The 25,771-nt window shown below is 51.8% G+C and overlaps 4 protein-coding genes across 4 annotated transcripts; 2 read left to right on the top strand and 2 right to left on the bottom strand.

The window, feature by feature from the left end:
* The first annotated feature begins 345 nt into the window (after positions 1–345).
* On the top strand, positions 346–7,014 carry PHETA2 (PH domain containing endocytic trafficking adaptor 2). The gene is made up of 3 exons (XM_087767622.1): positions 346–419; positions 1,440–1,537; positions 2,083–7,014. The coding sequence occupies exon 3, from the start codon at positions 2,091–2,093 to the stop codon at positions 2,901–2,903; it is 813 nt and encodes a 270-aa protein (XP_087623748.1). The 5' UTR covers positions 346–419; positions 1,440–1,537; positions 2,083–2,090; the 3' UTR covers positions 2,904–7,014.
* Positions 7,015–7,233: 219 nt separating this feature from the next.
* SMDT1 (single-pass membrane protein with aspartate rich tail 1) lies at positions 7,234–9,377 on the top strand. The gene is made up of 3 exons (XM_087767311.1): positions 7,234–7,496; positions 8,027–8,167; positions 9,085–9,377. Exons 1-2 carry the CDS (start codon positions 7,341–7,343, stop codon positions 8,162–8,164), a joined length of 294 nt encoding a protein of 97 aa, XP_087623437.1. The 5' UTR covers positions 7,234–7,340; the 3' UTR covers positions 8,165–8,167; positions 9,085–9,377.
* A 734-nt stretch (positions 9,378–10,111) lies between these two features.
* NDUFA6 (NADH:ubiquinone oxidoreductase subunit A6) lies at positions 10,112–13,778 on the bottom strand. The gene is made up of 3 exons (XM_087767310.1): positions 13,608–13,778; positions 12,863–12,978; positions 10,112–11,579 (listed from the first exon to the last, which is right to left on the bottom strand). The coding sequence occupies exons 1-3, from the start codon at positions 13,732–13,734 to the stop codon at positions 11,448–11,450; spliced, it is 375 nt and encodes a 124-aa protein (XP_087623436.1). The 5' UTR covers positions 13,735–13,778; the 3' UTR covers positions 10,112–11,447.
* Positions 13,779–14,890: 1,112 nt separating this feature from the next.
* CYP2D6 (cytochrome P450 family 2 subfamily D member 6) lies at positions 14,891–25,393 on the bottom strand. The gene is made up of 9 exons (XM_009475251.2): positions 25,010–25,393; positions 22,510–22,681; positions 21,616–21,768; positions 20,803–20,963; positions 20,493–20,666; positions 18,525–18,666; positions 17,716–17,903; positions 16,634–16,775; positions 14,891–16,504 (listed from the first exon to the last, which is right to left on the bottom strand). Exons 1-9 carry the CDS (start codon positions 25,220–25,222, stop codon positions 16,326–16,328), a joined length of 1,524 nt encoding a protein of 507 aa, XP_009473526.1. The 5' UTR covers positions 25,223–25,393; the 3' UTR covers positions 14,891–16,325.
* Positions 25,394–25,771: the final 378 nt, after the last annotated feature.

Here is a 25,771-nt window from a genome sequence, read left to right as displayed (position 1 = left end):
GCACCCTATCGGCATTGCACCCAGTCGGTCATGCACCCCACGGCTGTTGCGCCCCGTTGGCATTGCACCCCACTACTGCCGCACCCCATTACTGGCACCCTGTCACCGCCGCACCACATGGCTGCTGCGCCCCAATAGTTACACCGGGGGCGGGGGGGGGGGGCTGTAGGTCCCCCCGGGGTACCCGAAGGGGCGTCGGGCGGAGCGAAAAGCTCCGGGAGAAAGCAGCTCCCGGCCCCGGCGACCGCCCCCCGCCCCCCGCCCCACGCCGCCGCTGCCGCCGGCGGGGCGGTGCTGGCGGCGCGGCGGGACGGCCCCGGCGGCCGCGGGAGCCCTCCCCCGCCCGGCCGCGGCCGGCCCCCGGCCGCCCCGCACCGCCCCGCCGCGCCGGGAGCGCCGCCGAGCAGGAAGGGCCGGAGGTGAGCCGGGAGGGGCCGGGGCCCGCGGTCCCGCCGCCGGGGCGAGGCGCCGGGCGAGGGCCGGGGGGGCGGCGGGGCGGGCGGGCGCGGCGGCGGGGCCGGGCCGGGGCGGCGGGGTCCGCAGGCAGACGGCGAGCGGAGGCGCGGAGGCGGCCAGCCCGGCACGGCGCGCACCGAGACGGCGGCACGGAGCTGCAGGCACGCACACAAAGACACGCAGCCCCACTGCACCCGCCTGCACACAAAGACACACAGCCCAGCCTTGCACACACACACACACACACACACACACACACACACACACACAGAGCCCAGCTGCACACCCGGACACACACACACGCCACCCACCGAGGGCAAAGCACCCCCGGGGAACAGCGTTTCCTTACGTCCGATGGGATTTTTGTCCATTTTCCAACTGGGGTCCGTGCCCCCTTGTCCTCAGAGCCCTGCCCCACAAGCCCTGACGGGGCAGAAGGGCTCCCTGGGGGATGGTGGAGGTTGCTCAGCAGCAGGGAGCTTCCCCCGCCCGGATCTGGCCGGGGAGCGGCAGCCGTGGTTTGTTTTCTGCATATTTCTTAATGCGGAGTTTTGGCGGTCGGACATCCATTTGCAATTGTAGAAGCGCAAAGGCTGCGCTTGCTGCGTCCTTCTGTGGGACCCGCCGGCTTGCTGAAGCGCCTGCCGTTGGGGCCTCCGCAGATGGTGCAGTGACATGCTTCTACAAAAGCTCTTTTCTTTTTTTTTTAATAAAACCAAAACCAAACCCACAGGAGCCAAAACCCAAACCCACAGGAGCGCTGGCCTGAGCTGGGATGGGGCTCAGGCTTTGAAGCCAATGCAAGCGCCCTCGGTTTCGCCACCCCAGTTTCCAGAGCCGCCCGCCTGTGGTGCCCGGCCCTGGCTGCCCCTGTGCACCAAGGGCCCCGGCTTTCTGGGGTGGGAGTGATGCAGCTCTTTGCTCTTCCAGTCCCAAGCTGGTCTGGTTTGTGACTCCCTCTCTGCCACCTTTCCTCTGACCAGGGATGGGGCTCGGCACGGTGAAGCTTCCGAGGCCCTCGGCAATGGAGCAGCCCGCCCAAGGAAGACAGCAAGGGGTTGCGGTCTGACCTGCACAGCCGGTACGGCACCTCGCACTCCGCTGCCAGTTAATCTGCTGGGGCTGGGGGTGCTGCTGCTGGGAGGGCTGGTGGGATGGGTGGTCCTGCATGGAGACGGGGAGCGGAGAGAGGGTGCTCAAATGGAGGTCCCAGAGCCCTTGGGTCTGAAAACATCCTCCTTCTCCTGCCCTGTAATAGAGGAGAGTGCGAAATAAATGCCTCACAGGCACAGAGGCAAATTTCTTTGTTGTGCCCCATAAAAAACCAGCAAAGTAGGTCACTCGTGGAATAAGAAACGAAGCAGCGGTGTTGTCGTCCCTGGAGAAGGCAGGTGTCTCGATGGTGGGGCTCTGGGGATGACCTCCTCTCTGCAGTAGCGAGGAACCAGCCTGCGGTTTGCATGGGTACTTGCTGGGTTAGACACTGTCCTGCAGCGCTCGCTGCTGGAGTCGGGGCTGCTTTTCCCTGTGGCGGGCTCGGGGCAGGATCAGGCCTCTCCTGACGGGGCAGGTGAGATGTTCCTTGCCCCAAGCTGACTTCTTCCCCCTCTCTTCCTCTACTCCTAGGCAGGGCGATGAAGCTGAACGAGCGGAGCGTGGCCCACTATGCCACATGCGACTCGCCCGCCGACCATGCTGGCTTCCTCCGCAAGCGGGTGGAGCGACACCACCACCATGCCCACCACCACCACGCCACCTCCTACCAGCGCCGCTGGTTCGTCCTCAAGGGCAACCTCCTCTTCTACTTCGAGGAGCGGGAGAGCCGGGAGCCCATGGGGCTGGTGGTGCTGGAGGGCTGCACCGTGGAGCTGTGCGAGGCCACCGAGGAGTTCGCCTTTGCTATCCGCTTCGATGACGCCGGTGCCAGGGCTTACGTGCTGGTGGCCGATGGGCAGGCTGCCATGGAGGCCTGGGTAAAGGCGCTCTCGCGGGCCAGCTTCGACTACATGCGGCTGGTGGTGAGGGAGCTGGAGAAGCAGCTGGAGGAGGCCTGCAAGAGCTTGGCCGCTTGTCGCAATTCTCCGCGGAGGTCCTCCTCCATCAGGAAGAGGCACCTCTCCAACCCCGCCTTGCTGCCTCTCCAGGAGAAGCCTGCCGTCCTGGAGAACGGTTACTCCACATGGGGTAGTGGCGGTGGCATCCCTGGGGCGGCCGCCTGCCCTGACCGTGATGGGGGGCACGCGAAGCCCCCGCCCCTGCCTCCACGCCGGCGCTCGGCTGCCAGCAGCGCTGCGGGGTCCCCAGCGCCCGGCCTTTCGCCGGCCATGCCGGAAAGCCCGGTGTCACCGGAGACGGCCTGCTTCTCCAAGCTGCACAGCTGGTACGGGCAGGAGATTGCGGCGCTGAGACAGGAATGGCAGGAGAGGCAGAAGAGGGGACACCCGTGACCGGGGGCGCAGGGCACGAGCCACCGGCCAGCCGATGCCCGGCAGCCTGTCTCCTGTGCGGGAAGAGCAAAGCGAGGGACGCTGCTTGCCCCCTGCCCTGGTCAGTGGCCGAGTGTGCGGTGCGTGCGTGCTTCACGGGGTGTGTGGAAGAGACCTGGGTCTTCCCCAAACCTCACGTTTCATTTCCATGAGGAAACGGCTGGAGAGTGTGTAGTACCAGGGGAGCCGCCTTTTAACCCTCCTCTGATGGTGACACGAGGTGTGGAGAGGGCCCAAATAGGCACGTATGCAACAAACCTCACCCAACGGGCTTGGCCCCTTGCCGTCCCCGCATCTCCACCACTTTTTTTTGGTTTTGTTTCCCAGTGTGGAAGTTTGCACAGGTCAGCATTTATTATTGTCTGTGGTCTTGCGCCGAAGTCCTTCTGCCTTTGCTCTTTCACTGCAGATAAGGCTGGGCTCTTACAAAATGCCTCCGACGGGCCACTGGCCCTGGAGCATACCTCCAGCCTTGTGCCTCTCTCGCCACAGGACACATGTGAGCCACCATGGCTGTGGCTGGCCCAGCAGCCAGGGCAACAAGGACCGGGCTCTTGTGTCATCAGGTTTTTTTTACTTTCATCTGCACTAAACCTCCTCCTTGCTAAATCCCTCAAGGTGTGGCTTTCACAGGCTTGCATCCATCTCTTTGGGCGCCTGAGCTCAGCAGCAAGGCTGAAATGGAGACACCAAGCCTGGTCTGAAGCAACAGCGAGGACCAGGAGCTCCCAGGGGCTGATCTGGACTCTGTCAAGCAGTAGTCAAGCCTGTTAATGTCTCCAGCTCCAGCCTTCCATGTTCCAAAACAGGGATGCTAAAGCCTCTTTGCCTTGCTGGGGGTGAATTTATGAGCCTCTGCTCAGACTGTAGCTCCTGCAAAGTGCCATATAGGGCTCAGCTGGCTCATTGGGCAGCTTGCCTGAGATGGCGCCCGGAGCCGCACTCTTGCAGAGCCTCTCGCTGTTGTGGCTCTGCCCAGCTCCTGGCAGAGCTGCGTAGTTGGAGGAGAGGCTGTGGAAGAGCGGGGAGGAGGAGAGGGCTGGCCCCAGGAGGAGAAATGAAGGTGTGGGAGCGAGTTCCAGGTTGCGCTGACTGACTGTGTGTCAGCAGTGTCTGGGCTTGCCCCTCTAGCGTCAAAGCCGTATCACTGCCTTCTACCAAAGCCAGCGCCTGACCTGCCAGCGCTGCCCTCTGATTTCGCGTCGGCATCACTCAGCTGATCTCCGTAGCACGTCCCGTCCCATCCTCCAGGCAGGTGAGGAGGGCTGCGGAGAGGCACGCCTGTCACCTCACTACAGAAATGGACTTGTCCTTCGCCAGTAGGTCAGGAACCTTGGTCACGAGGCAGACGGTACAAGTAGGTGGGTGCCGAGTCCAGGGGCTGCAGCACCCTGGAGATGGGGTTGATAAATGTTCTCCCTTATCCTCTTGGCAAGGACTGTTTTTCAAAGCAGAAAAAATACGTGAAGCAGTCTTGTGCTTCCTGTCTAACAGTGTTAAACCTGTTTTTATTGCCCTGTTTTATTAAGGAGCCTTGCTAGAAAAGCAAGAGGCTATTCCAGGTCATGACTCGTAGGAACCTATTTGCCTTTCTGCAGTTAAACGCACTCAGCTTAATACTTTGCAATAGCCAGTAGAGATTGTGAATGCAGAAATCAAATTACTTCCATTAACTCTTGGTGCCTTTGCAAATATATCTCTGGTAGTTTTGGATGACGAGCTTCCAGCCTCCTGCCTAATTATGGCTCGATGGTATATTAGCAGAAATCAGATCTTCAATCGGATCTTACAAATATGACTTTTGGCAGTGGGAGTGTAACCTTCACATATGAGTCATGCAATCCAGTCCTCTCCAGTCAGTGTCTGTATTTCTTCACAGTAGGGATCTTCGAGTCTGGGAGGATTATTTTTGTTCTGCTTTTTAAGTGAAAACAGTTCGGAATAACCAGGAGCAGGTGGCCACGGGCCAGTGCCCAGGCTCCATCAGCAGCCCGGCTGTCTGGACTTACAGGCCAGCTCTGCCTCTGTACCTGCTGCTTAAATTGTTCAGTGCTGCAGCATTCCCGGCTGGGAACCTGGTGCTTCCTCACTTGGAGCATGGGTATTCTGGGGCCAGGGTCAGATTTGGCAATCATTTTTCTTTTTTTTTTTTTTTTTTTTTAAATTCTAATACAGATAGCAGAATATTTCTGATGTCTCAGACTTACATAAGGCAGTTTGACGGCAAAGATTTAACTTCCAAAATAAACCAAAATGTAATGGCAGTTCCTACGTGAGACCCAAGAATCGGGAGTGACTTGAAAGGGAAAATAAATTAACAAAGCCAGTTCTGTCAGAACTGGAACTGAAACAGTATTATTCATTTAAGGGCAGTTTCACTTTTAAGAAGCTTAGTTTGCTTTAATAAGCCAGGATTGTGCTAGTAACACTACTAAAGAGCTTACATTTAATGCTTTAATCTGTCCCATTCAAATGGCACAATTTCTATGCTACCTGCCTTTGCATTAGTACGTATCCCAACTAAATCCTAAATCCTGCAAATGAGGAGCTGCACTCTGCTTTCTGCTGATCGCATTTGGAGCAATTTTGTGTTTTATTCTGCAGCGCCGAGAAGAAAATGGCTAAATCTTGAACAGTATTTGTGCTTGGCCCACCTGTCCGTGCCGGGGCTTTGCTAGATCGCCAAAGCACTGCGTGACTTCGGATGCGCTTGGTCGTGGCTTCCTCCCCATCCCGCTCGCACAGCAGGGATGGCCCTTTTGGGAGTAAAAAGAGCCATAATTGGAGCCATGCTCAAATTTGGATGGGAGTACGGTTTTTTTAATGACCACCATCTCTTGCTTCATTAGGCGGGAAGCACCTGGGTGCTCCCCCACCTCCTCTGAGATGGGAGGCTATCAGACCAGCGCGGCTGAGGATGGGTTTGTGCTGGCAGCGCCTTTGAAGCAGAAGGTCGGGATTTCAGCTTCCTGAGATTGCACGTGCTGCTGGCTAATGGAGCGTCCCCTCTTTCTGTCTGCAGGCAGAGATCATTACAGGGAAAGCAAAGAGTTTTCGTTGTCCCCTACAGCAAAAAGAGACTGACTGATTGCCACGCACTGTTTTTTTCTCCGGCCATTCAGGTTTGGACTGTTTCACCTTCTGCCTTCACTTTCCCTTATTATTTTTTAAAAATAGAAAATGTCTGGGCAGCACAAAACAGGTTCCCTAGCAAAGGGAGGCTGAACACTAAAGCTGAATGGCTACTTTCCTTAAAGTACTGAAGTCGAATCCTTAGTTCTAAGAGTTTTTCTTCAGCATAATAATGCAAAAGTGATGAGAAAAATGCTTGAGTTTCAAAGAAATTGAAGACTGAAAGAGGGAGGGAGATTCTGACGTGGCCTTTGTATGCTGTGCCAAGAAGGGCTCCTAATCCTGCTAAAGCAGTCGACAAAATCCTTGTATTTTTCTGAGGCTGGGATTTCAGATTGAGGCCCATCACGTATTTTTATTTCTGCACGTTTATCTTTTTACAAAACAACTGTGGTGATGTTTCCCACTGAATCCAGGTCCCAGCGATAAGAGTAACCCCAAGATTTTACCCGGGGCTACCGCTAGCCGCTTGGTGGACATTCACAACTAAGATTGGAGATTTTTCTCTTACAGTAGCTACGACGTTAATAGCGAGGGGGTGGGTAACCCCCCGGTCTTACCCCTCTGGACTGCCTTTGTAGGGAAACCGAAATGACCCCCACCGAAACGCACGGGGAGCGCGGGGAGTTCCCACGTCGGTCGTGCTTTATCGTCCGCGCGCTCACGGGCGTGCAACGCCTGCATCTGCCAGCGCTCACGGGCGTGCAACGCCTGTTATCTACCAGCGCTCACGGGCGTGCAACGCCTGTATCTACCAGCGGCCTGCAGGAACGCCCCACCTGTGCCAGTGCTTGTATTTTAGGTAGAGGCCGAGTTCTTTTTTGAGGGGCGGTTTTGCATGCGCCTTTCTTTCACACGCGGAACTGGTATTATGCGTTTCAAGACGTGGTTAACGTTTGTATTTTATGCCGTGAAGCCGAATAAACCGTTTCCATTTGTAGCCCGTGCGTTGCCGACGGAGCCGCGAGCCCCCGACACCCGCGGGAGGTGGCCGCAGGGCCTGGCGATTCCCGCCCGGCCCCTTCTTAGGGTCACCGGGACCGGTTTCCCCCCGCCCTTCGGCGGGAGGCGACAACAGCCCGCCCGCTTCCCCTCCCCCCGCCCCGGTTGCAGCGCGCGCGGCCGCAGGGCGGGGCCGGCCCCGCCCCCCGCACGCGCACTGGCGGTCTCGCCCCCCTGCAGCCTCGCGAGAGCGGGAGGCCCCGCCGCCCCGGGTGACGCCTCGGCTCGGCCGTTACAGGAGCCCGGCGAGGGGCAGGAGGGAGGATGGCAGCGGCAGGCGGGAGGCTCCTGGCGGCGGCCGCGGCTTACTCGGGGCGGGCGGGCTGGGGCGGGCCGCGCCGCAGCCCGGCCGTGCCGCTCGTGCCCTCCCGGAGCGCCACCGTCACCCGCAGCGGCGCCATTTTGCCCAAGCCGGTTAAGGTGAGTGAGGGGCGAGCGGGTGGGAGCGACAGCCAATCGCGGCGTAACGGATAGCAGCGGTGGCCAATCGGTGCGGGCGCAGCTGCTGCGGTGGGCGTGAGTGACAGGCGCCTAGGCTAATGAGCGGAGCGGCTGCGGGCGGGGCGGGTGACGGGAGCGGCCCTGAGGGGTCGGGGCGGGCCCGGGCGGCCCGTTCCCCCCCCCCGAGCCGGGCGGCGCTGCCCGGCGGCGGCCCCTGCGCGATGGGGAGCCCGTAAGCACCCGCCTGCACACGGCCGTTTCTCACCGGCAGCCGCTCTCCCTTTCTAAGCCACCGCTGTCCCCTGCCCCGAGCCCCCCGCGGGTTCCCGCTCTCCCGGTGCCGGGGTTGATGGGACAAAGCGCGATGCGGTGAGCGGGGGCTCGGCGGCGAACCGTTCTTCCCGCCGCTCCCCGGGTCCTCTGCGCGCCTGTGGAGCCGGCGGCGCGTAGGCTCAGCCAAAGCGCAGCTTGCTGGTAAAGGCCGGTCTTTTCCCATCGACGCCTCGCAGACGCCCTTCGGCCTCCTCAGGGTGTTCAGCGTTGTCATCCCGTTCCTGTACGTCGGGACTCAGATCAGTAAGAACTTCGCAGCCCTGCTTGAAGAACACGATATCTTTGTCCCAGAGGATGACGACGACGACGATTAAAGGGTATGTCATTAACATCGCCTGCAATCTAATTATTTGTGCTTCCTGTTTGGGACAGGGGGGAGAATCCCGGACTAGGAAACACGGACAGCAGCTGCTTGAAAGATGCATTTGCAGTTCAAGACGCGGGTGCGTGCAGCTGTATTGCCTCTGGCTACCAACTTTTTGGTTCCCTTATGCCGGAGAAGGCCAGACTGGTACCCGAACGTGAAATCTCCACAACGTACATTCGCTAGCGATCGTAATAAACTGATGGTATTTTAGATCTTTGAATCAGAAATAAACTGTAGTCAGTGAGGGTCTGCACTGCAGACAAAAAGAGGGACTTTGGTGTTATTACATGTTTACCTGTTGAAAAGTCTTCTGCTAACTCAGAGTGACTGTTCTTAAAAAGAATCACTCACTGTATGAAATTCTGATATACAGTGAACGATTTGAGAGAATTACGGACAGATCAAACTGTCAGGTTACAGCTGACAGTGTTACAGCACTCATCTCCGGAGTCGCTGGACCATTGAGACTCCTTGGATAAAGGAAGAGCAGAAATAATTCACCTTTATCTACAGGACACGACACTACATTTTTGTCTGGTTTATGTTATTATTATGTATTTATGCCCTTGTGTAAAGGCTTGAGTTTGGCTGTATTTCTTTATAGAACAAAGAAGTTGCTTTAAAGACATTGTTGTAAATAGTGTTGTTTTGTAATCAGTTTGGTGGATGTACTGCATTTGATAAAGGGATTCTCCAGCATGCACAGCGTAGCTAAAACCAGAGAATTAAAAGACTGTAAAGACTGCGATGGCCTGTTAGAAACTCCTTTGATGTAAACCCCCACCTTGTGTGGCTTGGGCAGAGGGTACAGGCTGGAGCTCGGGTACAGTATATCTGAAGAGTAACAGCTTATTATTCTATTTGCAGAACCATAATGGAAGAACAGAAGGGAGAAAACCATTGACAAAGCAATGGTTCCAACATCTGTCACCTGCGTTTTGCCCTTCCTAAAGGGGACGGGGGGCTCTGCATCCCCTTTGCCAGTGAGTGTCCTGCACGTGTCCGTAGGACGGGAATCTGTAGATCAGGGTTGAAGGAAGTGCTTGATAAGCCCTGCATCCTTGCACATACATGCTCACCTCATCAAAGACTGCTTGGGATTCCTTTTATTAGCACTACGGGAAACACTTAATTAAAGATCAAGAGATCGAGATACGTGACTCTGGTCTTGTGTTTTTATAGATTATGTGCCTATGACCTAGCATTTCTGTATTAACCTTTCTACCTCCGTATGTCTGTTCCAGTAAGGAGGTTTTCTTCGTATTTATTTCCTCTTACAAGTCCTTTCTGTAATTCAGTACTCCTCTACAGCACATGACAGGAATCACGGAGGAAGCAGCAGCCTCTCAGCACAGCCCCGTTAAAAGAATGGAGTTCACACTGACACTGGCACTGCACTTCAAATGATGTTGATTTACAACCTAGCACTATGCAGGTGTGTCTGATAGAGACTGTATCATTAATTTCACCTCACTGAGGATTAAATATAGTGTTATCGTTGCAGAGCTAAAAGTTTTGAGTAGGTTAGGTAAAAAGTTAAGATCACAAGCGGCAAACTAACTTGTCGATGCGTGTTACAGCATTTAATCTATGAACAGTGAAAATCTCCGAACGGTCTGGCTCCACATAGCTCGTATTTCCTAGGTAGTTCAGTACTTCCTTCTGTATGAGCCCTAATATATGTATTTTCTTAACTGTGTATATACGTCAACTCTTCTATAAAAAGAAGTGTTTACTATTGCAATTAAATCCTTCCGTAATAGACTTAGAAGGTCTTCTCTACTGCTAGGGCACGCGTAGAGTATCTTCAGTCACGAGAGACCAGCTGTTTTCTCAAATACCTTGAAAGGTTAAAGTAATAATTTATTTTTTTTTGAAGCCAGCATCGCCCCAGTGTCTCTCTCAAGGTTTCTGGTCATTAGATCTGGCCTCTTCTCTTGACTGCCTGCTTTTCCCTTCAGTATTCGTGTAGTGGTTAAAAAGTTTCTTTTAATGTCACATACATTAGCACAGCGCGTAGTTCAAACAGCCACATTTGCTCCCTTATTATTTGGCACTGCTTTTGATATTTGCTCTCGCTCTCCAGCGTAGCTGCCGGGAGAAACGGGCGCCTGCAATCTGAGTAACGCCAGCAGCTGTTGCTGAAGGCAGCTGGCAGGTTCTTGAGTTGCTGGGTATCCGAGTTGCCCCTCCTTCCCCGAGGCCGCCTGAGAAGTGGTTGCTCAGTTCCTCTGTTCCTGGGAGCCGGACGTGCCCTTTCTCCCGCTTCCTACACCGGCACGCTCCGTAACGCTGCCGTCTTCCTTCTTCAGCTCTGTCCTTGAAAACACCCCACCCCGAAGCTCCCAGGTACGCGTACGCACACGGCCCCGCGGAGCGCTGCGTTACAGTCCTCGCGTGGGGACGGCGGCCCCGTCGCTCAGCCAAGGATAAAAAGAAGTTTGAGCGTGCTACAAGGATTCAATGCTGATCGCACACGGGGGAGCTCCAGCACCCAGCTACCAGCTGAAAACGCGTTCTGACTGGTGGCAGAACACGTTCTCCTTACCCTTCTCAAAAGGGAGCTAGTAATTCCCGATTCAATTCGGGAGGTGATGGTAGGACACCATCTTCTGCCAGGCATCAGCAGCTCTTACACAGCCTCCCTATTCTAGGCAACAGCACAAAACCCCGTTTTTCCACATGATTTCATTTTGCAGCAGGGAAATGGGACTCTGCTGATCTTTTTATTGCACAAAGGGTTTTATTGGCCTATTGGATTTTACGCCGTTCTCTGCGAGGAAGTAAACAGAGAATAGCGTCCAAGTAAAAAACACGAGGTCAACAAAGTCACAGCATGAAATTGCAAAGCACTGCGTGAATACAGATGGGCCTCAAGCACAAAAATATTTCCGTGACTACAGTGGCTTTTCTGCTCTTTCTTCCACAGAGCTAACACCTACGCACAGGGCTGCAGGCTGGGCAGAAAGCCCCGCAGCCGGGCTGTGTTGTGGTTACTCAGCAGACGCTCCAGGGCAAGTGATGAGACAAACTCCAGCCACTGAAAATACACGCTGGCAAGAGCGAGGAAATCACAGCTCTTCATACAGATCGTAACGACTTGCACGCACTCTGGATTCAGAGTTAATCATTAGGCTCCTAGTATGCCATACAATCTTTCTGTGCGGATTTTTTTTCTACTGTTAGAACTTTATTTGTAATACAAGGCAGGAAGACACAGAGTCAATCTCTCAGGGATCGTGGCCCGCATAGAATTTGGACAGAAAGTCTTTAGGTCGTGGTGTTTCCGTCTCGTGGAAATACCTCATGATGTGAGTCCTCTGCTTCCATACCTGAATGGTTTCTTGAAGATCCATTTTTCCCTGCGCACAGACAAAAGAATTTTAGACTAGTTCTCAGTTAGAGCCCGAGGCTAACTATAGAGCGCTATGAAAGTTATTTGAATGCACTTAGGAACACCCTTCAGGTAGCTGCATCAACAATTCTGTACTCCTGAAGACTGCTTGCATCACCTATACTGTGACACAAATATATATACTGCTCCTGCCTTGTGACTTTATTGCTTCATGCCCTATATTAACAAGTCGCTTGTCTCTACAGTTCAGCTGTCCAGCCCTGTGGAACAGGCACATTTCTGCCCTCTTCTTAGAACCTGCCCTGTTTCTCTCATGACCGGCACCCCCATAAAATTCTGCATAACATTCGTAACTTTCATGCACCTCTATTTAATTTTTTTGAATAGCAGCAAGTTAGCTGTAAAACTCAGTAAAATCGCTGCTAAGTGCTTTGCACCAGTATCACTGCCACAGAAATACTAAACATGACTTCTTCATGACTCCAGTGTATGAATTATTGTCCTGGTTTTGGAGGATGGCAGCACGGAGCAAAATGAGACTGCCTGGAATTGTCACCTACTGTATTATCTAGGATTCTGTTGCCAGATTTTTTTCATCACGTAAAGACAGACTAACTGTCTTGAAATGCAAGAAATACAACCGGTGAGCACGGCAGTCCTTGGTTGGCATTAGAGCTGCAGAGGTCAGTCATTGTTGCTCAGACCCGTTTTGAAGCCTTGCCCTACGCTTGGTATTGGTTTAAACCAGACAGGTCTCTCAGGCCTGAGACATAACCAGATGCGTTACAGTGCTGGGGCGTTTCACCACCCAAAGCCAGCCTCCCACCAAGTACTGCCACTCTATGTATGTTTCAGAATCAGTGAAGAAAACCACTAAGGGAGTACTGTGGGCAGCAGAAAGGTCATTTTTAATGGCAAACTAGCTAGCAGCATCTTTTTCCCCTTTCTTTGATTGCCATTGTTCTCTTAAAAAAAAAAAAAAACAAACAAAAACCAAAACCAAACCCAAACAACAAACTTGGTATTTAAACTACTGTTTTGCTTGCCATACACTTCCTCTTTTAAACAACTGCCAACTGGAAGAGCCAGTACACTGAGTGACAGAAATCCGTATTCTAGCAACTATCAGCAGGTTTGTTGACAGAGATAAACCAATCTGGATTGCAAGAGACAACTCCTTCATAGCGCAAGCTGAAATAAAACTGTCCCTCTCCTCCATCACGCTCACCACCAATTATCCACTCTCACCTACTCTGCAGCTTCAACAAAATGGGAATAACTTGTCTGTACCTTAATAACCAGCAAGTCTATCACCCGTGGATCTGTAACGTGGGCATTCTTCATGAACATCTCCCGCACCTTGTTACGCCCCTGTTTCACCGTGATGTCCAGCTGGTACAGGTGTACTACGAAAAACAGAACACCCACAGAGGTCATCTGTATTGCTTTTCATTTTTTCCACTGACAATGCAACTCAACCCTACAGAACACTACACAGTCATTTGTTCTTGCAACATCTGCCAGCTTCGCTAATTTGATTAATTTAAAGTGAATAAACAACACAGCCACGGTAGGAGTCCCAGTGCAGTTTTAAGGAGGCAGGCAATCATGCCACACACCCCCGTTCTGGAAAATTAAAGCTAAATTTCTCTTTTGCTTAGCTAGGAAAACCAAGTGGCAAGTAAGGCATGAAGAGACCGGGGTTTCCTCCGTCAGGGGAGGCAGCCGGGCCGGGGAGGGCAAGGCAAACCGGGCTGCGGCCGGCCGGCGGGCCTGTGCTGCACCGGGGAGCGGCCGAGAGCCCACAGCCCCGGCAGCCGCCGCCAGGCCGCGAACAACCGTCTTCACCTGCCCCACAGGCAGCGGGCCAGGGCGCGGAAAGGGCAGCGACGGGGCGGGGCAGGACCCCGCACACCCGGCGGTAACCGGCACCCCCCGCCGGGCCCTTTAAGAGCCCAACGGCTGCGGGCTGGCCGTTACGACCTTGAGCTCGCGCTCCCGCCCGCGCATGCGTGGCCGGCTCCGCGCCCCTCACCCGCGTTGGGCACCTCGCGGTACCAGGCCCGGTACAGCTCCCTCACGCGCCGCTTCGCCTCGCCCAGGTCCCGGCTGAAGATCGGCTTCACCGCGGCAGACACCGCTCCTTTCCCTGCCACCGCCATCTTGTTGCAGCCACCGCCCCCGCGGCCACCCCTCCGCGCGGAGCGTCCCGCCCCTTCTCCGTCGCCGGTGGGAAGGCGCACGGGCACGGCGACTCTCTATTGGTCGGCTGCGCTGCCACTCTAACCTTTTGGGCCAAGCAAATAGCGGCGGCCGGCGGCCTCCCATCAGATTGGTCGGGAGAAACGCCAATCACCGCTGGCTGCCAGGGGAGGAACAGACCGGGTGGGCGGGGCCGTGATGTGGCCCGCCTCCTGGGGCCTGCACCGCCCCTCAGGGCCTGCACCGCCCGCGGGGGCCGGGCTGGGGCCGGGGGGGAGCCCGGGGGCCCGGAGAAGGGCGAGAGGCGAAGGGAAAGCCGAGCAAGCGGGCAGGGTCGGTACGCGGAGGGGCGGGTTTAGTCTCGCAAGGCTCACCGAGGCTTTCAAGGCGCCTCAGGACAGCCGCCCTGGAGGAGGGGACTGCGGCCGGGAGGGGGCAGCAGCTGCCGCAGGGCCCTGGTGAGGCCCCCGGCCCCTGTCGCCGCGGAGTCACCTACAGGTGCAGGCCGCGAGTCGATGGGTGACAGGAGGCGGCAGGGCGCTTCTCGGCAGTGCCCCATTCTCGCAGTAGCCCCCCTTCTCGCAGTAGCCCCCCTTCCTACTCGTGCTGTGGCAGCGCCTGCCGCCAGCTCCCAGCGCCAGCTGGCTGCCCTTCACAGCCTTGGCTTGGAGGTGCTTTCCCCTTCCGGATTATCTATCTGTTATCCCGATTATCCGATCAGTGCTAGATCGGTATTTTGCAATGATCTATTTGTTCCCTTTTGCCTCCAAAGCACCAAAACAACCGATGTTTGCCCATGCAGATTGACTTTCTTTCAATGCATTCTTGCATTACCTATTCTAGGTATACCCACGCTTTTCATCCAAATACATGATTGCAGGGATCATTTCTGTTTAAAGTTTAGTTCACCGACAGCTTCTTTTTAAAAACACTTCCGTGTGCTGGTAACTATAAATCCAAGCACGTTCAGTTCAGCGTCACTGAACCAACCAGAAAAGTAACACTGAAAAGATCTTGAAAGAAAGAGGTGGGGTGCTGGCTGTAAGGAGCGAATTGCCACGTGAGTATCTGAGGCAGGTCGGAGAGACAACCACAAAGAAGAGAGGGGGGAAAGAAGACTTTTCACACCACTTTTATTCTTCTGGATTATTTTGTAGATGAAAAGCATAAATGTGCAGCTCCTGATGAAGTAAAAATCTTAACAACGGTGTTAAGTATTTGCATATAGTATAGCTTTCATAGCTTCCAAAATTAGTATTAGAAAGATAGATGTGAATGTGGATTTCTTTAGTTGTGGTTATGCATAGAAGCTCCTTTATGCTATGATCTTTTCAGCCGTGTGGTTAAATGTAGTTACTACTAATCTAAACATCAACGTCTCTTAACACCTTGCAAAACAATTTGTCAGGAATATTGCAGGAAGACAGAGAAAGGTAGCTCTGAAATCTACAGCTGTACTGTTTCAAACAGCGTAACTCCATCCAACTTTGTGAGTTCCAAACCTGCCCAAGAGGTGACTTTATGTAATGCTGTAAAAAAGCAGTTTTCAGGAACTATTTAGATAGGAGAGGGTAAACCTAGACACCAGGTTTCCTCTTAAAATATATTTATAGGAATTTCGGTATTTCACAAATGACCTGCTTCTGTGACTGAAACACCATACGGACTATTTGTGTACTCCTTCTTGGTATTTACTCCTGTTGGAGGCATAGTGTGACATAAGGGGTGTCAGGCATTTCTCTGGATTAAAACTTACTTTCTTTGGGGCTATAAATGAAGGCGATGCAATATGTGTGCTGTAGACAGGAGCATGCAATAAACAGGAAGGAATGAAGGGGATATGTATTTATTGGATGGTAAGATTTTTCAGGAGCACTGCTCTGAAGTGGCATTTAAACGTCACCTTGTCGTCAGAGCTGAAGCTCTCTCCCTGCCCACCAGCAGCACGTGCCAAACCAGCTGACGGGCCGTGTACGGTTTTTGCAGGAACAGCCAGAGCTGGACTCGCCTGAGCACCCGGCAGAGGCACGCGCTGCTGCGGGACAGCACCGCATGGGAGGCAGAGCGTGGCTGGGCATGCAGCGGGGCTAACAAGGAAGGGGGTGGGCCAGGAGTACCTTACAGATTTCTCCAAGTTTTTTTGCTCCTAGAATTGGCAAGACCCCAGGGTTGTCTTTTACCCGGGATACCCTTGTATTTCAGTAAACTAATTCAGGACTACTAATCCTTTCAGTAGCTGTGTGCTCAGTGAACTGCTCCTGCAACCGATGAGAACCCAAAGTACAGCAGAGCTGGCTGATGAAGCATATATCTACTTGCAAACCTGATCATCATTCATAACTTGCTATGGCTGTCTGATTCAAGATCCAGGACTGGAATTAAGCTATATAACTATATGTTGGGCCAGATCCTTACTTTACACAGCTGGGGACATCTGCACAGACTTGAGAGGTCTTGAGTGGAAGCCAGCATGATCCTGCCTAGACCTGCAACATTTCTGACAGAGTTTGCCTTGGTGGTGGTCTCTGAGTGAAAGGAGAGCAGTGTGCACTTATCTTGGGACAGCTCGCATCTGGTACGGGTGTGGGGAGCTTGTGAGGGCAAAGCAACCATCCTCCCGTGGCCTGGGCTGGCCCTCGGGGAGCACAAAGGTGAATTTCTGCAGGAGAGTGGTAAAGAAAATAAAGAGCTCCATCCTGGCCAGCTGTTCCCCCAGGCAGGCACGGCGACCTGCAAGAGAAGGAGTAGAAAGTGTCCGTGAAAGAGGACATTAAACCATGCTGGAATCGCCGCGGGAGGAGCAGATCACCCCTCCTGCTGTGCCTCTGACTTGCAGCTGGATCCTCCCCTCAGATTTACCTGCTGAGAAAGGCAGGAAGGCCTCTGGTTTCACAAACTGCCCATTCGCATCCAGGAAATGTTCCGGGTAAAACTCGTTTGGCTTCTCCCAGACTGCCTCATCCTTCAGCACGGAAGACAAGTTGGTGATGACTGTCGTCCCCTGTGCTCCTCCACAAGAGGAAACAACTTACGTGAGAACAGCAGCATTATCTTGGCACAACGGATCAGTGCTTGTCCCTCTTCGCTCTGTGTCTCCCATCTAACAGCAACCGTTGTTCGGTGCTTCAGAATAAGGCACCGATCTCTTCTGTATCTTATTTAAAACAGAGGTAAAGCAGGGCACTTTTCCAATGACATATGGTGCCTGCCCTATGCTCTGACGCATCTGAACTTTTGCAATTTGTATCCTTACAAAGGCCATTGCACGCAAATGCCGATTTCATGCTTACACAGTGGAAACAGCCTCTGCTTCTCAGATCCTCCTGGACTTGTTTTATAGCTGGAGAGAAAAAGCTGACTGACAGACTTCAAAGCCCAGCTTTCGCAGGGGCCATGGGAAATTGCAAAGCTTTCCTGTTTCACATGTCAATGTTCTAAGCTAGAGAAGATATCACAAGGCTAAAAAAAAAAAAAATCCCAGGTTTGCATTGGTACCAGTGCTGCCAGGGCAGCTGCCTGTCACAATGGCGGTGGACTGAACGCCACTGGCATTTGAATAGCTTCAGAGATTAGAGTTTTAATTACTACCATCCTAGGAAAGCCAGTAAGCTGGTGTCGTGTGCCTCCAGAGAGCCCATTAGGCTCCGTTACCTTCTCCTTCCAACACAGGCAGGGCAGCAGATGTCACAGCTCATCGAGAGGAGAGCAAACCTTTGCACTGAGCCGCCACTGCCGTTGCGTTCCCACATAACCAGCACAAACCTAGAGCACGACTGTCTGCCTGATCTTAGCATTTCAAAACGCCCTACTTCAGCGCTCGCCAGTGACTGTGATTCGGGGCTGGAAGCGCAACGCTGCAGAGTTGCGCGGGGTCACTCACACCCCGGGCCTGGCGTCTGCACAGGGAGAGGATGCTGCCTTGCCTGTCTGGCCATGGTCACCTTGGGAATGAAGAAGCCTTGCAACTCGGTGTCCCGGTATGTCATGTGAGGTAGTCCAACAGGAGTGACATCCCCGTAGCGTTGCACTTCATGGATCACAGCATTGGTGTAGGGCATGCTCGCTTGGTCCTCCATGGTGGGTGATCTCTCTCTGCCAATCACCTTATCAATCTCTGCTTGGACTTTACCTGAAAGCAGCACAGCTAAGGAATTAGAGTGCCCTTAGGTAGGCAGAAGGGGCTGGTACAAGCTGTAGGAAAGCCAGTGGCATGAGATCGGTAGACACTGGGTGAGAGCAGGACAAGCAGTTAGAGAAAGGAACAGAAACTAGAGGGGAATGTGTTTGTTTTCAGTTGCTCAGGGCCATCGGTGTAACTATTCTTTGTGCACAGCGTCTTTAATAAAGTTCTTGTCACGCGACATGCTACCTTACCCCTCCTTTATGCAGCTGAAAGGGTACCTGGGCATGCAGCATTAGAGAATTAAAACAGATTAGGATCTATCCCAAATATAGGAAGGTGGGTACTCTGGCCACTGGAAGTCCTCAAGTAGCCTTCAAAATGAAGGAGGGCGCGAACTTGCCCTTCCAACTCCACTCTTTTCATCAGTACTTCCCCGCCCCGACACCAGGCCCTGCCAGAACAGCTATGTGTGGGACGTGTTTCTCCTGGCTTCTGCTAGACCAACAGTCACCAAAGCTGTTCCTCATTGCAAAATCCCCAAACCATGGAGAGCAGATGTTCAGTCTCCTGGCAGAAAAATGAGGGTTGAAGGGAACGTGCCACACCTCTGCCTGTCCTCTCACTTACTCTGTATTTCTGGGTGAAGAAGCATGTACAGAAATGCCCACCGGAGAGTGGTGGAGGTGGTCTCAGAACCAGCTGTAAACAAGTCTGCAGTCACCAGACGAAGGTTGTTATAGTTGAAACCATTCTCTTCAGCCACCTTACCCTGCGGAGAGGAAACAAACGGGTGATTGGAGCTGGGGTACTTGCTGGGTGAGAAGACCGTTGTTCCAAAGAAGTACTGAGAAGCACTAGATCCGTTTTTGCTGACCAAGAAGTTCATTGGGGGAGTAGAGCACAACACAGGCAACGGTCTGTGTATGACTGATGTACTTCGGGAACCCCGTTACCGCCTGTATTTGAACGTCATCAGTCACCTCCTGTATCCTGAGGGATGAACGCCACACCTGCCTTCAGGACAGAAGTGGACGCCTTGTGCCTTCAACTCAAACAGACGGCAGGCCCCAGCCACTTGCTGTAACATCCTCCCCCAGAGGAGGTGGAACACAGTTATTCAGGTTTGATCAGATCATAATACCCACGCAGTAGAGAGGAGGCTGCATTGATGTGGCAAATGCAAAAGTAACAGTATTTTGAGGGAGTTATCTATAGCTACGCATTACAGATTCTTGCTGCTTCTGCCCTGCTATTTTCTTACAATCGAAAATAAAAAAAAAGATCAGGGTGTCATTGCTGCCTATTAAGTCTGCAACACCAATTTCAGCAAAACTGGTCTCTCATCCAAATGCTAATTGAGCTCAAATTTGTTAGCATATGAGATATGACAAGCTCTCTGCATGGGTTCATCTGCTTGTCTTTTCTAATCCTCTTTATACTTTCCTTTCCTAGGGACTAGCTTCTGTTAAGTTATTCTGTATATTTTGATGCTGTTGTAATATGGATAGCAATTAATAAGGCATTTAAGACTCAGCTGTTATTCCAATAAAAGATCTCAGGCGAGGGAGCTATGGGACTGACCTGACCAAAGTTAACCCAGCAGAGGGATTTATCAGACTGGTTTCTCAGGGGACCTTAGTGAACAGAAGAGAGTTGTGACAAGAGGCAACATGGTCAGGCTCACATCCACCCCCAAATAGTACTGCTCAGTGCAGAGTAATATAGGTCATGTTGCTCTGCCCGTGCGAGCTGGGGAGGCTAACGCATGGACTGGAGGTGCCCGGCCCCCATGGCAGGGTTCATTATGCCGAGCAGCGGTCCAGCCTCAGGACTCGGATGGCAGAAACAATTTGCAGGCAGAATTTGCTACTACTGCTCATCTGGCACTTGAAATTTAGTGAATCCATGTGCAGAAACATATGGTGGATGGATGGGCTGACGCAAGTACCTTTGATTTTATACTGACTCCGTGCCTGACTGAATCAAAGGAAAGACTCCTTTTAATTTCAGTGAGGCTCAGATTTAGGCCTTCATCTGATCTGTAGGGAACTAGTTCTTAGCAAGCAATTCAAAGACACACGTCCTGAAGGAGATGCTGTCTTGCCAAGTCATAACTTGGTTTAAAGGCAGGCTACGGACTGGGCAATGATACCAAAAAGCCAGTCTGTTGCTGCAGTTTTGTAACTGATTTTGAAACATCAGTCATTAAGGCACTGACATACACAGAATCTTGCATGTTGACTTGTCTCCTGGCGCAAACTTAGAAATATTAGTGAACTCTTGATTATTGCCTTTTAAATGCCTTCAAAATGGCATAGGCTGGAAAGAAGGGAGTTGCTAGACTCTGAGGGGAACATGAAGGTAGAAAATGGGAACAAGAACACGAGCAGATAATATGATCTCTTAAGACAATAAAGGAGGTTACAGCATGAAGAAGTTAACACCTTTCTTCTCAAGATACAACACAGAATGAAAAAGTAGGAAATTAGTAAGAAGTTTTATACAGCTCTATGAGGAAAGTCAGCTTCTATCAAGAAGCTTAAACAGGCAGAGGAATTGCCCCTGGACACTGAGGTTCTGCGGGTGTCACCCTACCTTCTCCATTTCCTTTAAAAACGCATCAGTGAAATCTCGGGTGTAAGCAGGGCTCCAGGTCTCCATGTGCTTATCTATGAGCACGTCTACGAAGTCCATGAACGCCTTTTGCCCTCGAAAGACTTTCTGTGGCACTCCAGGGATGCGCAACAAAATGGGCACCATGTTAAGAAGCTGAGATGTCAGAACCAGAGAGAGAGAGAAAGAGAGAGAAGATATTATGTCATGCAAAAAGAAAAATAAGGGAACCACAATGCTCTCAAGCAACAGAGGGCAGCTTCTTACAGAACATATTATGCTCTTGGTTTACCTGAGGCAGGAATCCAGCTTCTTCATTCAGGGACTTTTCAAACAAATGGAACAGCTTCTTGAATGTCTCATCACCATAGTCAAAACGCTGTCCATAGACAGTGGTGCAGATCACGTTGCAGACTGCGTGATGTACAAGAACACGTAAATCGAAAGGATGACCTAAAAACGGAAATGGAGACCAAGCAATGAAGCTAAGCAACACCAAGCTGTTGGACCTCAGCTGTCAGCAATGAGAATACACAAATGCATCCTTGGTGCCTTCAAGAGAAAAAGCCCCCAAACACCACTCAAAGTACAAATGCGTCATACTAGGAAGTGAAGATCTTCTCATCTCCTACAAATTTGGTTGATCGAATTTGGTCGATTCTTGTTTAAAGGAGAAAACTCCCAAGAAAAGCTGAGCTGCAGGGTTGTTCTGTGACTTGACAGATAACACTTTGCTTTGCGTCTAGATGACAGGTGATGTGCTGCGAAAACTCTCAGCTGCATTTTTATCGCATGTGATAATATCAGTATGTTCCACTAAACTTCATAAAGGTAATAATTACCCAGCTCTGGGAATAATTATATTTTACCTCTCTATTTACTTCCTATTTGTTTCCAGTTTCAAATGGATTAGTGTTACAGTGGCCCCACTGTGTAAAGCAGAAGTGTCTTCAAGGTAGAGCAGGGTCACTAATGCGTATGGACTAGAAACACCGCATTTGCTTAGCACTGAATGCAAACGAGAGGGGCTGTAGTATTACTTCTCTCTCTGCGTCACTGTATTGCCTTTTTCTATGATTTCCCTGTCCTTCTGGATGTGACAAACCTTCTTCAGAACTGATTGCAGAGCACAGAAATCCCACTTCCTCCGTCACTCGCTCCTCCAAGGATTTCTTTCCCATCCCAAAGTTCCTCAAGGTAGAGAGCGTGAATTTCCTTAGCTCCTTCCAGACGTGCCCGTATCTTGCTATAATAATCCCTGGAATTATGGAGCAGCAAGAAATGTCAGAGCTCTGACCTGTACATCAAGGAAATTTCACTAGAGAATAGCAAATGCGAGTTTGGAGGTACAGGTCTGTGTGGACAGATGAAAGAGTCTGATCTGGTACAGCTTGTTCATACAGCAGTTCTGAAGACAGATGACTGCACCTTCTAATGCATGTGCGTGGCTAGCGAAGGCAGAGGGGGGGATTCAATGAGAGCAACAAGTGCTGCTAAGGATAAAGGAATCACTCCCCCAAACCATTCAGCATCGCACCCGTAGCTTGTGCGAACTAGGTAGCAGCTTGTGCCGCCGCACAGGAGCTGAGGATGAGAGATGTGGGCTGGATGCTGGACAATACTCTGTCTTGGAAGAAAGTCACCATTTTTTTTTTTTTTTGTGATGACATACACATAGTGTGTGAGCATTAGCACTAAACACTGGGTGTTGGGAGCTACCAGCTCCAACGCTGGCAGGAAAGTTGTACCACTGATAGTGTCCTAACACCGCTGAAGAGGTGTGTGCTAGCACCTGGAGCTGTACTACAGCCACTAAGGGGAGCCCCCTTTTCATCAAATCTGATTTTGTCACCACCAAACGGTGGCAGACATACAAGGAGATTGACCAGAGGGACATGAGAAGGTGGCACTGTACTGAGAAAATCTTCCATCTACCCACCACCTATCCGGTCCTTCTTGTGCTAGTGCCATGGGGAATGTCCATTTCCAAGGAACTTGCCTTCAGATTTCTTTCCGTAGCCCAGATGTTCATATACCGGAAAGTATGGCCGGTCAGCAAAGTCCTCCGATCTGTGGATCAGGGCTTCCTTCACTGTTTTATAACCGTTCAGTACTACCAGGTTGGTCCAGCAGTTCTGGAGACTGAAGACATTTCCAAACTTCTTGTGAAGCTGCCAAGATAAGAAGGTAGGTTCCTGAAAATGAGCTGAATGTAACATCAAAAATATCACCATATCCTTCCTGCGGGCCTTTACTATATTGTGTGATTTTTGAGGTGCTTTTATTAGGAGACCTTCAGCTGATCTTTGACCTTTGTCTTTGCAGTGCAACAGCTCAGAGTGGTGCCAAACCGCGAATTCACCTCGAGTACTGTGTTCAGTTTTGGGCCCCTCACTACAAGAAGGACATCGAGGTGCTGGAGCGTGTCCAAAGCAGAGCAACAAAGCTTGTGAAGGGTCTAGAGCACAAGTCTTATGAGGGGCGGCTGAGGGAACTGGGGTTGTTTAGCCTGGAGAAAAGGAGGCTGAGGGGAGACCTTATTGCTCTCTACAACTACCTGCAAGGAGGTCATAGCAAGGTGGGTGTCAGTCTCTTCTGCCAAGTAACAAGCGATAGGACGAGAGGAAATGGCCTCAAGTTGCGCCAGGGGAGGTTTAGATTGGATCAAAAAACCCATCAAAAGGGTTGTCAAGCTTTGGAACAGGCTGCCCGGGGAAGTGGTTGAGTCCCCATTGCTGGAGGTATTTAGAAGATGTGTAGATGTGGTGTTTAGGGACATGGTTTAGTGGTGGACTTGGCAGTGCTAGGTTAGCGGTTGGCCTTGGTGATCTTAAAGGTCTTTTCCAACCTGAACGATTCTATGATTCTATGAAACAGCAGCTGAAGCAGGGATCAATGCTCTGTGAGTGGAAAGATTTAGAATACACCTATCCTGGCCAAAATGTTGCCATGACCGTTGTGCAAGTATTTTGGATTTTGTCTGACAACACAAGTCAGGGACGCTTTTGGGGATTTTCAAAGGTTGCATGCTCAACAACTAATTATTTCCTAATACTTGTATTTATTTTGATTTGAAAGACTAGGCAAGTTTTGAGTTAGTCTACTTCTGCTAGAAGGCAATATTGATGATAAGGTGATATGTAATTCTTTTTTAAAATCCATTTGTTCCTAAAGATCTACCCAGAGCCTGGTTCCCAGAGACACGGTTGGAAGAGGCAGTTCCACACTGGAGTTTCAGTTCAACTTTCTCCCCAAAAGGAGCGTACACATCTAGTAAGACTGGTAACAGGCACACACCCTACATCTGCTGTGATCTGTGAGAGACATCATGCTGACAGCAGGATAGCTGCACAGGTAAGCCTGTCAGCCGTACACTCACCATGGGAGCTTGCCATGGAGCTCAGTCTCCTCCAGGCAGACAAGCCCTTTGACTGGACATAGACTCCTGGGAAGGCAGGTCACAGCTCCCCTGCCAGTCAATAACAGTGAGCCAAGCACTCGGGAGCATGTTGTTGGAAGATAGTGCAATAGTGGCAATGCCCCACAGACTGTGCTCTGTTTTCTTTTTTTTTCTGTCTTCTTTTTTTTTTCTTTTTTGTTAAAAAGCTAAGTCTCTTCATTTCTGCACTGTAACAATGCAAGGAATTGAAGTACTTAAGACTGTATTTGCAGTGGGGTAGGAAAGGGAATTAGCACTTTACTGGCACTAGAAATACATCATTAAAAGCGATTACTGGTCAAGATTGTGGTTAGCATGACCCTGACGTGACGTGATTTGAAAAGGGTAATCTTTTGGACTATATGCAAGCGAATAATACAAATGCTATATTTAGTTTCTCCACTTGGCAGATTTTGGACAGACAGCTAAACAGTGCCATCCTAGAGGAAAGGCCTTTAGAGTCTGCAAACAGAAGCACAAACCCCCTGTGGTTTATCTGCTGCAAACTGTGCTGTGCTTTTCCTTTGAAAAAAGCTAAGCCCTGACTTTGAATAGGAACGCTACTGAGATTTTGGGCATTGCTGCTGGGGCAAATCCCGCAAGCCGATCTCTTTAACTGAAACTGTCACATGCCCGTAGGCGTGCTTAAGTAACTGGCAGGGAAGTCTGCCGTTCCTGCAGCCACATCCCCAGCCCACAGATATTTGCTGGTCTTCCCTTGTTTGTACCTCTCCCTGTTCCCTTGCCCCCACGCCTGCCCACGTGTTAAGTTGGTGGCCAGCTCTACAGCAGAGCGAGCACCACCCACCACTGGGGCCACAACAGCATCTCCCACTGAGCTCACGCAGAGATCAGGAGATGGAGGCTGGCAAGTGTGTGATTATCTATTTATCTGTATCGGCCAGGTCAGTGTTCTTAGGCAGTGACTTGCTTCATCCTGGACTTTGGAGAGGGCATTGCCCTTCGGCTTTGTGCAAGGGCAGATCGTGCCAGGGCATCCCCGCCCCTCCTGGGCCCACGGTTGTGTGAGGAGCGCTTCGTCGCAGGGACCGGCACTCACCTGGTTGAAGGAGAGGTGGGGGTTGTGGAAGTCAATGTACGGCATGGTCCCAATGAACGGCAGCGACACTGGGCCCGGCGGGTAATGGCTCCACTTCTTCCTGCGCTTCATGAAGTCAAGAAGTAAAGTAAAGACTGTAAGAAAAAACCCCAGTACAGAGATGTTGTTCCAGCAGGATGACAGCTGGGACCCCAGCCACAGGAGCAATGCCATTTCGTAGCCTGTCTACTCCTTGGTCTTCCTCTTTTGACCCAAGACTCTTTCTGCCTCCTTTTGCTCTGCTCTGCTCTGCTCTCCTCTCCTCTCTCACTCCTTTCCCCAGGCAGCTGCCCTCTTTTCCTTGCTTTCTCCTCTTCCCTGCACTCTCTCTTTCTGTCTCCCTGCAGTTGCTGGACTGTGAATGCGGGACTTGGCTCAAACTCGAAGCTCCTCCTCTGCTCAGCTCAGCCTTGGGGGAGTGGTGATGAGGGTCATCCCCCCTCCTCCTCCTCCTCCTCCTCCTCCGAAGCCAGAGCCCGGAGGCCGCGTTGTCCCTGCTGCCGGCGGCAGCTCCTGCAGTGGTGCCCTCTGTGGGGCAGGGCTGGGTGAGGTCCAGGTGTTTGGGTGCCCTCTCCCACAGCCGAGGTGGGACTGCAGTTCACAACAAGCAATCCAGTCTTGCTGCATTCTCGTGGGGCGATTTTGAAAACGTTTGTTTAAATCTGTGTTGCCTTCTTGTTTGCACAGACAAGGCAAGGGAGAAGCAGCTCCTAAAGAAAAACC

Source organism: Nipponia nippon, unplaced genomic scaffold (assembly GCF_047370975.1).
Source record: "Nipponia nippon isolate SJK-2023a ecotype South Korea unplaced genomic scaffold, ASM4737097v1 scaffold_3, whole genome shotgun sequence".
Classification (NCBI taxonomy): Eukaryota; Metazoa; Chordata; class Aves; order Pelecaniformes; family Threskiornithidae; genus Nipponia; species Nipponia nippon.
Note: the sequence above shows the minus strand (reverse complement) of the source record. Positions and strands in the feature narration are given on the sequence as shown.

Coding starts and splice junctions, on each gene's coding strand:
- SMDT1 (XM_087767311.1), top strand. CDS start 7,341: ATGGCAGCGGCAGGCGGGAGGCTCCTGGCGGCGGCCGCGGCTTACTCG. Junction 7,497..8,026: donor TTTTGCCCAAGCCGGTTAAG/GTGAGTGAGGGG, acceptor GACGCCTCGCAG/ACGCCCTTCGGCCTCCTCAG.
- NDUFA6 (XM_087767310.1), bottom strand. CDS start 13,734: ATGGCGGTGGCAGGGAAAGGAGCGGTGTCTGCCGCGGTGAAGCCGATC. Junction 12,979..13,607: donor CCGCGAGGTGCCCAACGCGG/GTGAGGGGCGCG, acceptor TGTTTTTCGTAG/TACACCTGTACCAGCTGGAC. Junction 11,580..12,862: donor TAGACTTGCTGGTTATTAAG/GTACAGACAAGT, acceptor GTCTGTGCGCAG/GGAAAAATGGATCTTCAAGA.
- PHETA2 (XM_087767622.1), top strand. CDS start 2,091: ATGAAGCTGAACGAGCGGAGCGTGGCCCACTATGCCACATGCGACTCG.
- CYP2D6 (XM_009475251.2), bottom strand. CDS start 25,222: ATGGCATTGCTCCTGTGGCTGGGGTCCCAGCTGTCATCCTGCTGGAAC. Junction 20,667..20,802: donor AAGCTGGATTCCTGCCTCAG/GTAAACCAAGAG, acceptor CTGACATCTCAG/CTTCTTAACATGGTGCCCAT. Junction 16,776..17,715: donor AAGGCTTCTTCATTCCCAAG/GTGACCATGGCC, acceptor GGAGGAGCACAG/GGGACGACAGTCATCACCAA.